Below are 12,858 nucleotides of genomic sequence, written 5' to 3'. Positions count from 1 at the left end.
AACACTAACTACTGAATAAACTACTTGTTTTTTACTTAAGTCCAGAGAGTGCTGTTTCCTGTTTTGCTATATATATATATATATATATATATATATATATATATACTGCCACTTGACGGAAAGAAAGGACATGCTGGAATATCAGTGCTAGATTTATTTATTTGCTTTAATTTTTAATATGCTCATATATTTACTGTAATGCAAATACCTTCCCTGGTACTGAAGAGTGGACTATAAGTTTCTTTATTATGCCACTTATGGGCAGTTTTATACGTGTAACAGCGCCACCTATTGGTCAGAGCATTGTTATCCACTGCTAGAGAATAATGATACTAGTCTCCTATACTGCATAGCTTTCTACTCAAGGTTTGTTGTTGTGGATATTTAATTTATGTGCCTGAACTATAATTTAAAAAAAAAAAAAAATCTATGTCCATGAAAAGGGAAAATAAAATATTTAAATTAAAAAAATGTCAAATATAGCAGCTTTAGTGAACTGTTTTGCAAATGTGTAAAATTTATCAGAATGCAACAAATAATGTTCTATTTGTGAAAGCAATTAGCAAGCAGATTGATTTTATGTATTGCTGACCCCTATGAGCAAATCAAAAGTAATTTAGCTCTGTGTACTTCAGGGAAACTATGTCGTTTTTAGTGCCACTTAAAAATCGCATTTTCCATTTCACAAATCATATATGTTTATTTATGCAAGTCCATCTACATGCCTGTCATTGGGGGTATGGTAGTTGGTAACTGAGCTCCCAGGAACACCTGGGCTTGGACTCAGTGCTATTTATTAGATGCTATGCTATGTCCAGCTTATACAGTATGTGCTATAGATGATTTGTGTCACTTAAAACTACATAGTTTCCCTGAAGTACACAGAGTTAAATTTCTTTTGATTTGGTCCATATCGGTAATATCGGTAAGTTTCTGGCAGATACCGATTAATTCAGAAATTCCAAATACCAGCCCTAATAATTGGCCGCGCCGAAACATCGGTCTATCCCTAATTAAAAGTAAATTGGAAAAAAAAAAAAAAATTGTATGCTTTGACTGAATCACAAAATACATTTTTTAGGTTTCATATCCCTTTATACTTTTTAATGACATGTATCTGTGTATCTGTCTACCCTAAAATAAAATATTAAATAAATACAGCTTCTGGTACAAGATCATCCTGCTTCAAACAATACCCGGAGTTATTTGGAGAAGGGAGCATAACTTTACTCTGAGTGATCTAGAATCTTTCCTAAATATAGTATATTTATCAAAATAGGAATAACTTGGCAACATTGTTAGGGGTTAGTACAGAAAATTAATTTAATAAGTTTTTTTTAGATGCATAAAGGTGTTTTATATTATTTTATTGTTAGCTGGAGCTAAGGTCTGATTTCACATCTGGATGTATGATCTATGTTAGTATTGTATTGCAGTGTAAAATTACTACACAGTCACCTAGATTTTACGAGTTTTGCGCTAAGCAGGGTGCGAAAGGAACAGAACAAAATTTGCGTTATTTCACCATTCATAGTGCTGCCATTCCGACTTACTGAAGAGCCTCCTTGTGTGTGCAATATGGTTGCTTTAAGCTCCATACCGCACAAAATCCAAGGGCTGATTTGACGTGCTCATGCACGCTTTGCCCCATAGACATAAATGGGGAGAGAGTGTAGAATGAAAAATCAACCCCATTGATGTCTATGGGGGAAAAAAGTTACATTTAAACCTAATATAAACCCCAAGTCTAAACATCCCTAATCCACCACCCCAACATTGCTTACACCTAAATAAAGTTATTAACCCCTAATCTGCCGCCCCAACATCGCAGACACCTAAATAAAGTTATTAACCCCTATTCCGCCTCTCCCCGATATCACTGCCACTATAATAAAGTTATTAACCCCTATTCCCCTGCACCCCAACATCGCCTCCACTATAATAAAGTTATTAACCCCTATTCCGCCGCTCTCTAACAGCTCTCTGACATTGCCACTACTAAATAAAGTTATTAACCCCTAAACCTTCGACCTCCCACATCTCTGCCACTATATAAACCTATTAACCCCTAATCCGCTGCCCCCCACATCCCCTGCCACTAAATAAACCTATTAACCCCTAAACCGCAGGCTCCCCACATCGCAAAACACTAAATTAAACAACCCCTAAACCTAACACTTCCTTAATTTTAAATTAAAATTACAATATAACTCTATTTAAATAAATAAAAACTTACCTGTGAAATAAAAATAAACCTAACATTAAACTATAAATTAACCTAACCTTACTTTTCTAATAAAATAAAAAATACTACCAATTTAAATATCTAAATTACAAATTTAAAAAATCTAACATCAAGAAAACAAAAAAAATCTAAATTATAACTAAAAAAAAACAAATCCTACGAAAAATTTAAATCTAAGTTTACCAAAAATAATTAACACTAAAATCACGAAAAATAAAAAACACTAAGATTACAAAAAATAAACAAAATTATCAAAAATAAAAACAATTACACTTAATCTAATAAATTATGAAAATAAATCTAATCCCTATAAAAAATAAAAAACAAAAACAAAATAAAAACACCCACTAGCCTACAATAAACTAACCATTAGCCCTTAAAAAGGGCCTTTTGTAGGGCATTGCCCTAAAGAAATCATCTCTTTTACCTGGAAAAAAAATACAAAGTCCCCCCCAACAGTAAACCCCACACCCAACCAACCCCTAAAATAAAAAGCCTAACTCTAAAAAAAAATCCTGATTTGAAGAGCCAATAGGATTTCAGTAGGTCTCATCCTATTAGCTGTTTTGAACAGCCAATAGGATTTCAGAAGCTCTCATCCTATTGGCTGATTTGAATTTGAAGAATCAAATCAGCCAATAGGAATGCAAGGTACGCCATTTTGAAACGTCTACCTTGCATTCAACTTCAGTGTACAGCGGCAACCGTATGAAGAGGATGCTCCGCGTAAGATGTCTTCTGCTTCCAGGATGGCTCTGCTCCACGCCGCCGGGATGAAGATAGAAGACGCCCCCGTGATGGATGAAGACCTGGCCGTCTGGGTGGAGATGGATGTCCGTACTTCAGAAACCGTGAGTAGATCTTCTGGGGTTAGTGTTAGGTTTTTTTTTCTTCATTTTTTGGGTGTTTTTGTTTTTGGCTTTGGGCTTTGAAAAAGAGCTAAATGCCCTTTAAAGACTTTGTTTTTTTGTTACAGGTAAAAGAGTTGATTTCTTTAGGGCAATGCCCTACAAAAAGCCGTTTTAAGGGCTATTGGTAGTTTATTGTAGGCTAGGGGGTGTTTTATTTTGGGGGGGGATTTTTATAGGGCTATTAGATTAGGTGTAATTTGTTTTTATTTTTGATAATTTTGTTTATTTTTTTGTAATTTTAGTGTTTTTTTATTTTTCGTGATTTTATTGTTAATTATTTTTGGTAAACTTAGATTTTTTAAATTTTTCGTAAGATTTGTTTTTTTTTTAGTTGTAATTTAGATTTTTAAATTTTTTTCGTCGTGTTAGTTTTTTAACATTTGAATTTTATATATTTTAATTGGTAGTTTTTTTTATTTATTAGAATAGTTATGTTATTTTAATTTATAGTTTAATGTTAGGTTTATGTTTATTTCACAGGTAAGTTTTTATTTATTTATTTTAGAGTCATTTTAATTTAAAGTTAGGGGGGTGTTAGGTTTAGGGGTTAATACTTTAATTTAGTGTTGTTGCGATGTGGGTGGGTGGCAGATTAGGGGTTAATACATGTATTTAATAGTCGCGATGTGGGTGGACGGCAGATTAGGGGTTAATAGGTTTAATATAGTGTTTGCGATGCGGGAGGCCGGCGGTTTAGGGGTTAATAGGTAGTTTATGGGTGTTAGTGTACTTTGTAACAGTTTAGTTATGAGTTTTGTGAAACATTTTTGTTACACAAAATCCATAACTACTGCTCTCAGATGGCGGTATGTATCTGTATCGTGTCGGTATAAGCTGTAATGCATGCATTTTAGCCTGAACGCACAACCTGTAATACTGGCGCTATGGAAATCCCATGCAAAAACGTCATTTTTTTGAGTGCGGGGTTGACATTGCTTTACAGGCTAAAATGCTTGCAGTATGGCAATACGGACACGACCCGTAATATCCGTTCCTGGCCATTACCGCTGAAATTGAATTTTTTTCAGCGTTAACGTGATGGTAAACTCCATTATTTGCAAATTACATATTTAGATTAGTTTATATAAGTATTAAACCGCATTATCAATTCATTATTTTTTTAATGTATTTTAATGTAAATTTTAATACATTATCAAAACCTTGTTGCGCCGCATCTCTCCGCCTCGCTCCGCCCCCTTAGATGTTTCACTGAATATTGTCTGTGTTGATCTGGTCTCCACCCTCTCTACACGTCAGAGGGTTTGCTCGCTCGATGTTAGAATTGCTCGAATTGCACATTAATGTGCATGCACAAATCCAGTTGCATTGAAGGAAGCCTGTCTGGCGACAGGATAGATGATTGGACGAAAGACGGCAAAAGGTATATGACGTCACTGAGGGCTGGTGATTTAACGGAAGGGAGATATTATTTATTATGTCATTGTACGTAAATGGCTATATAATGTATAAAGTGAAAATTTGTGTGCACATTTAAGAAGAATGAACAAGATTGATCATATATTCGATCAATAGTGAGTGTACCATGCAACAATGCAAAACTCGTAATCTAGGTGAGTGTGATTTATCATTCAATGTGATAAGTGTCATTTGATTAATGGAATTCAGCTTCTCCCTGCAGGTCCTTCTCATCCATTCGTAGAGAGCTGGTGCCGTACCTGGTGCGCAAACAATTCTCAGCAGCTGTGTCATCCAGACAGGATCAGGAGCACGAGCATGACGGGAACAAGGAAACCAATCCCAAAGGTGAGGAAATGGTCCCCGTACTGCTTTGTCACAAGCTGTTTCTGGTATGTTTTCTCCTTTCATATTGTGTGTTCTAGAGTGGGCAACAGGCGGCCCTCACAGGCTTCCTCAGAGACCCCCATCTTTTTCGGCAGAGTCGGAAGCCCTTGATTTATTTTTTCTCACATAAAATATGGATCCTATGTTTTATGAATTTTTTTCACTCATTTCCCTACCAAACTTGAATAACTTGAAACCCATTTTTTTCATGATTTAGGTAGAAAATACAGTTTTTTAACAACTTTCCAGTTTACGTCTATTATCAAATTTGCTTCATTCCCTTGGTATCCTTTGTTGAAGGAGCAGCAATGCATTACTGGTTTCTAACGAAACACATGGGTGAGCCAATGACAATCGGTATATATATATATATATATATATATATATGCAGCCACCAATCAGCAGCTAGAACCTAGGTTCTTTGCTGCTCCTGAGCTTAGGAAGCAAATTAAATAATAGAAGTAAATTGGAAAGTTGTTTAAAATTGCATGCTCTTTCTGAATCATGAAAGAAATTTTTTTGGTTTCATGTCCCTTTAACCCCTTAGTGACCGGACCATTTTTAAAAAAAATTACCTTTAAGGACCAGGGCTATTTTTCATTTCTGTGGTGTTTATGTTTAGCTGTAATTTTCCTCTTACTCATTTACTGTACCCACACATATTATATACCATTGTTTTTGCGATTAAATGTACTTTCTAAAGATAACATTATTTTCATCATATCTTCTAATTTATTATAAATTTTTTTATAAATTATGATGAAAAAATGGAAAAAAACTAATTTTTTCTAACTTTGATCCCCAAAATCTGTTACATATCTACAACCACCAAAAAACACCCATGCCAAATAGTTTCTACATTTTGTCCTGAGTTTAGAAATAGCCAATGTTTACACGTTCTTTGCTTTTTTTGCAAGTTATAGAACAATAAATACAAGTAGCACTTTGCTATTTCCAAACCATTTTTTTAAAAAAAATTAGCGATAGTTACATTGGAACACTGATATCTGTCAGGAATCCCTGAATAACCCTTCACATGTATATCTTTTTTTTTAGTAGACATCCCAAGGTATTGATCTAGGCCCATTTTGGTATATTTCATGCCACCATTTCACCGCTAAATGCGATCAAATAAAAAAAAAAGTAAACTTTTTCACAAACTTTGCTTTACAAATTATGGCACCAATGGTTATAAATGCTTCTCTGGGATCCCCTTTGTTCAGATATAGCAGCAATTTATGGCTTTGGCATTACTTTTTGGTAATTAGAAGGCCCCTAAATGCCGCTGCACACCACATTTGTATTTTGACCAGCAGTGAAGGAGTTAATTAGGTAGATTGTAGGGAGCTTCTAGGGTTAACTTTAGCTGTAGTGTAGTAGACAACCCAAAGTATTGATCTAGGCCCATTTTGGTATATTTCATGCCACCATTTCACCGCCAAATGCAATCAAATAAAAAAAGCGTTAACTTTTTCACTAACTATAGGTTTCTCACTGAAATTATTTACAAACAGCTTGTGCAATTATGGCACAAATGGTTGTAAATGTTTCTCTGGGATCCCCTTTATTGAGAAATAACAGACATATATGGCTTTGGAATTGCTTTTTGGTAATTAGAAGGCCGCTAAACGCCACTGTGTCCCACACTTGTATTATGTCCAGCAGTTAAGGGATTAATTAGGTAACTTATAGGGTTAATTTTAGCTTTAGTGTAGAGATCAGCCTCCCACCTGACACATCCCACCCCTTGATCCCTCCCTGACCCCCCTCAAACGGCTCTCTTCCCTCCCCCACCTCACAATTGTCACCGCCATCTTAAGTACTGGCAGAAAGTCTGCTAGTACTAAAATAAAAGGCTTTATTTATTTTTTTATTGTACATATGCTGCAGTGTTGGATCCCCCCCCAAGCACCTCTCTAACCCTCCCCCTCTACCTATTTGCTGCCATCGTGGGTACTGGCAACTGCCAGTACCCAGTTTGCTCTCTCTGCATCTGTGTTCTTAAAAAGGGTATTGCACGATTCCTCAATATTAAGGCATCGCTGCAATACCCTGAAAGCGCCTGGAAGCGATCCCGATCGTTTCCAGCGCTTGAAACCCCAGAGGACATGTCAGGCACGTCCTTGGTCCTTAACTGACACTTTTTATAGGACGTGCCTGACACATCCTCGGTTGGTAAGGGGTTAATTCACTCCCACAAACACAAGCTGATTGTAACACTTTTTCTGTGGGTTGATTAACAGTACAATGTGACCTATATGAGGCCGTACTTCACATATATATTCCTCTACAGGGACTTTGTACCCTAACATTTTCTATCATCCATATGAAAGAGCAACATGTAAAAATGTGCTTGAAGAAACCCTGCATAAAAGCTGTATACTCACTGGCTGATGTGCGTAGCAGGCAGTACCGTCAGCCAATGAACAATAGTGGCCCCTCCCTAACAGCTAATCAGCATTCACAGGAAGTAAACTGTGGTTACTGCTGTATTAGATTTAATTTAAACGGACATAAAAATATTTTTATATTTATTTATGCATGAAAAGTATTCACAGTATTACAAAATATCTGTATACAAAAAGAAAATGTTCATTATTGTGCAGGCCCCAGAGACTCCTCTTGACATGACTCTGGAATGTTGTTTATGTTGCATTCTTAGCTGTTGCCAATTAGGGACAAATATAAATAAGCCCCTCTCGATATCTCCAATCACTATTCAATATGCAGGAATGTCAGCATTCTGTATTCCATGGAATGCACTCCGGCCTCTATGGGGAGAGTTGAAACACTACAACTTTCAGAGATAATTTACAAAAAAAAAGCAGGTGAAATAAATAATAAAAATGTATTAATCATGAGTAATTAAACATTGTGGGTCAGATTACGAGTGGCGCGTCGGATGTAGCGCTTGTATTACAAGTTGAAAGTAAACACGATCGCTTGAGCGCATTTGAAGTTATCGCTCTTCAGGATAGCGCGTCCTCTGAGTTCTGTTCTGTTTTGCTAAACAAAAAAGTCACAAAACACATAAAAAAATACATGTAAAAGTACAGTTACACTCATAATAACACTATCTAATAAAAATACATTACACAGTACAGTTACACACATAATAACACTATCTAATAAAAATACATTACACAGTACAGTTACACACATAATAACACTATCTAATAAATATACATTACACAGTACAGTTACACACATAATAACACTATCTAATAAATATACATTACACAGTACAGTTACACACATAACACTATCTAATAAAAATACATTACACAGTACAGTTACACACATAATAACACTATCTAATAAATATACATTACACAGTACAGTTACACTCATAATAACACTGTCTAATAAATATACATTACACAGTACAGTTACACTAATAATAACACTATCTAATAAATATACATTACACAGTACAGTTACACACCTAATAACACTATCTAATAAATATACATTACACAGTACAGTTACACTCATAATAACACTATCTAATAAATATACATTACACAGTACAGTTACACTCATAATAACACTATCTAATAGACATTACACAGTACAGTTACACTCATAATAACACTATCTAATAAATATACATTACACAGTACAATTACACACATAATAACACTGTCTAATAAATATACATTACACAGTACAGTTACACACATAATAACACTATATAATAAATATACATTACACAGTACAGTTACACACATAATAACACTATCTAATATATATACATTACACAGTACAGTTACACACATAATAACACTATATAATAAATATACATTACACAGTACAGTTACACACATAATAACACTATATAATAAATATACATTACACAGTACAGTTACACTCATAATAACACTATATAATAAATATACATTACACAGTACAGTTACACTCATAATAACACTATATAATAAATATACATTACACAGTACAGTTACACACATAATAACACTATCTAATAAATATACATTACACAGTACAGTTACACACATAATAACACTATATAATAAATATACATTACACAGTACAGTTACACTCATAATAACACTATATAATAAATATACATTACACAGTACAGTTACACTCATAATAACACTATATAATAAATATACATTACACAGTACAGTTACACTCATAATAACACTATCTAATAAATATACATGACACAGTACAGTTACACACATAATAACACTATATAATAAATATACATTACACAGTACAGTTACACTCATAATAACACTATCTAATAAATATACATTACACAGTACAGTTACACGTATAATAACACTATATAATAAATATACATTACACAGTACAGTTACACTCATAATAACACTATATAATAAATATACATGACACAGTACAGTTACACACATAATAACACTATATAATACATATACATTACACAGTACAGTTACACTCATAATAACACTATATAATAAATATACATTACACAGTACAGTTACACTCATAATAACACTATATAATAAATATACATTACACAGTACAGTTACACTCATAATAACACTATCTAATAAATATACATTACACAGTACAGTTACACACATAATAACACTATCTAATAAATATACATTACACAGTACAGTTACACACATAATAACACTATATAATAAATATACATTACACAGTACAGTTACACTCATAATAACACTATATAATAAATATACATTACACAGTACAGTTACACACATAATAACACCATCTAATAAATGTACATTACACAGTACAGTTACACACATAATAACACCATCTAATAAATATACATTACACAGTACAGTTACACACATAATAACACTATCTAATAAATATACATTACACAGTACAGTTACACACATAATAACACTATATAATAAATATACATTACACAGTACAGTTACACTCATAATAACACTATCTAATAAAAAATTTTAACAAAATATTGCACAAAAAAAGTTGAAAGGGCTCAAAGATATGAAGTTTCAGGTGTTAGGAAAAAAAAGGTAGGCATAGGGCTTTAACATAGAGATACATATATATACATGTCTAAATGTGTGTGTATGTGTAATATATATATATATGGTCTGAGGAAGGGGATATTATCCCCGAAACGTTACACTGTCACAGTAAAATTGGGTTGAAAATACCAGTGAGTGCAAGTTTTTCTTGTTGATATGAATATTTCTTCTGTTAAGTGTGATCAGTCCACTGGTCATCATTACTTCTGGGATATTACTCCTCCCCAACAGGAAGTGCAAGAGGATTCACCCAGCAGAGCTGCATATAGCTCCTCCCCTCTACGTCACTCCCAGTCATTCTCTTGCACCCAACGACTAGATAGGATGTGTGAGAGGACTATGGTGATTATACTTAGTTTTATATCTTCAATCAAGAGTTTGTTATTTTAAAATAGCACCGGAGTGTGTTATTACCTCTCTGGCAGAGTTTGAAGAAGAATCTACCAGAGTTTTACTATGATTTTAGCCGGAGTAGTTAAGATCATATTGCTGTTTCTCGGCCATCTGAGGAGAGGTAAACTTCAGATCAGGGGACAGCGGGCAGATGAATCTGCATAGAGGTATGTAGCAGCTTTTATTTTCTGACAATGGAATTGATGAGAAAATCCTGCCATACCGATATAATGTCATGTATGTATACTTTACACTTCAGTATTCTGGGGAATGGTACTTCACTGGAATTACACTGTAAGAAGTACATAAAACTTTTTAATAACTAAGAAATTATGTTTAACGTTTTTGCTGGAATGTAAAATCGTTTTCATTGCTGAGGTACTGAGTGAATAAATGTTTGGGCACTATTTTTCCACTTGGCAGTTGCTTGATCTTTTTTCTGACAGTTTCTGTTCTCTCTCACTGCTGTGTGTGAGGGGGAGGGGCTGTTTTTTGGCGCTTTTGCTACGCATCAGAAATTTCAGTCAGCAGCTCATTGTATTTCCTGCATGATCCGGTTCATCTCTACAGAACTCAGGGGTCTTCAAAACTTGTTTTGAGGGAGGTAATTTCTCTCAGCAGAGCTGTGAGATTATAGTTGACTGAGATAAAAAAACGTTTATTCTGTAATTTTTTTTCTGCTTTCAGAATTAGTTGTCTTCTGCTAATGGGATCAAACCTTTGCTAAAGTTGTGTTGTTTACAAGGATTGAGGCTATAACTGTTTCAATTTATTAATTTTCAACTGTCATAAATTTTCTGTGCTTCTTAAAGGCACAGTACGTTTTTAATAATATTCTAATAGAATTGTATTCCAAGTTGCAAGTTTATTTGCTAGTGTGTTAAACATGTCTGATTCAGAGGAAGATACCTGTGTCATTTGTTGCAATGCCAAAGTGGAGCCCAATAGAAATTTATGTACTAACTGTATTGATGCTACTTTAAATAAAAGTCAATCTGTACAAATAGAACAAATTTCACCAAACAACGAGGGGAGAGTTATGCCGACTAACTCGCCTCACGTGTCAGTACCTGCATCTCCCGCTCGGGAGGTGCGCGATATGGTGGCGCCCAGTACAGCTGGGCGGCCATTACAGATAACTTTACAGGATATGGCCACTGTTATGACTGAAGTTTTGGCTAAATTACCAGAACTAAGAGGCAAGCGTGATCACTCTGGGGTGAGAACAGAGTGCGCTGATAATATTAGGGCCATGTCAGACACTGCGTCACAGGTGGCAGAACATGAGGACGGAGAACTTCATTCTGTGGGTGACGGCTCTGATCCAAATAGACTGGATTCAGATATTTCAAATTTTAAATTTAAGCTGGAAAACCTCCGTGTATTACTAGGGGAGGTGTTAGCGGCTCTGAATGATTGTAACACAGTTGCAATACCAGAGAAAATGTGTAGGTTGGATAAATATTTTGCGGTACCGGCGAGTACTGATGTTTTTCCTATACCTAAGAGACTTACTGAAATTGTTACTAAGGAGTGGGATAGACCCGGTGTGCCGTTCTCACCCCCTCCGATATTTAGAAAAATGTTTCCAATAGACGCCACCACACGGGACTTATGGCAAACGGTCCCTAAGGTGGAGGGAGCAGTTTCTACTTTAGCTAAGCGTACCACTATCCCGGTGGAGGATAGCTGTGCTTTTTCAGATCCAATGGATAAAAAATTAGAGGGTTACCTTAAGAAAATGTTTGTTCAACAAGGTTTTATATTGCAACCCCTTGCATGCATTGCGCCGGTCACGGCTGCAGCGGCATTCTGGATTGAGTCTCTGGAAGAGAACATTAGTTCAGCTACTCTGGACGACATTACGGACAGGCTTAGAGTTCTTAAACTAGCTAATGCATTCATTTCGGAGGCCGTAGTACATTTAACTAAACTTACGGCTAAGAATTCAGGATTCGCCATTCAGGCACGCAGGGCGCTGTGGCTAAAATCCTGGTCAGCTGATGTTACTTCTAAATCTAAATTACTTAACATACCTTTCAAAGGGCAGACCTTATTCGGGCCCGGGTTGAAAGAAATTATCGCTGACATTACAGGAGGTAAAGGCCACGCCCTGCCTCAAGACAGGGCCAAACCTAAGGCCAAACAGTCTAATTTTCGTTCCTTTCGGAATTTCAAAGCAGGAGCAGCATCAACTTCCTCTGCCCCAAAGCAAGAAGGATCTGTTGCTCGCTACAGACAAAACTGGAGACCTAACCAGTCTTGGAACAAGGGCAAGCAGGCCAGGAAACCTGCTGCTGCCCCTAAAACAGCATGAATTGAGGGCCCCCGATCCGGGATCGGATCTAGTGGGGGGCAGACTTTCTCTCTTCGCCCAGGCTTGGGCAAGAGATGTCCAGGATCCCTGGGCGCTAGAGATAATATCTCAGGGATACCTTCTGGACTTCAAATACTCTCCTCCAAG

General features: G+C 35.6%; 1 protein-coding gene across 2 annotated transcripts in view; it reads left to right on the top strand.

The window, feature by feature from the left end:
* Positions 1 to 12,858, top strand: part of EIF2B3 (eukaryotic translation initiation factor 2B subunit gamma) — an 89,696-nt gene that overhangs the window by 19,045 nt on the left and 57,793 nt on the right. For both annotated transcript variants that reach the window (XM_053693555.1, XM_053693554.1), the window contains exon 7: positions 4,796 to 4,920. In XM_053693555.1, the coding sequence (XP_053549530.1) occupies positions 4,796 to 4,920 (125 nt within the window). The remainder of the gene's footprint in view (positions 1 to 4,795; positions 4,921 to 12,858) is intronic.

The sequence above is a fragment of the Bombina bombina genome, chromosome 10 (assembly GCF_027579735.1).
Source record: "Bombina bombina isolate aBomBom1 chromosome 10, aBomBom1.pri, whole genome shotgun sequence".
NCBI classification, from domain to species: domain Eukaryota; kingdom Metazoa; phylum Chordata; class Amphibia; order Anura; family Bombinatoridae; genus Bombina; species Bombina bombina.
This window is presented reverse-complemented; position numbering and strand designations above follow the sequence as displayed.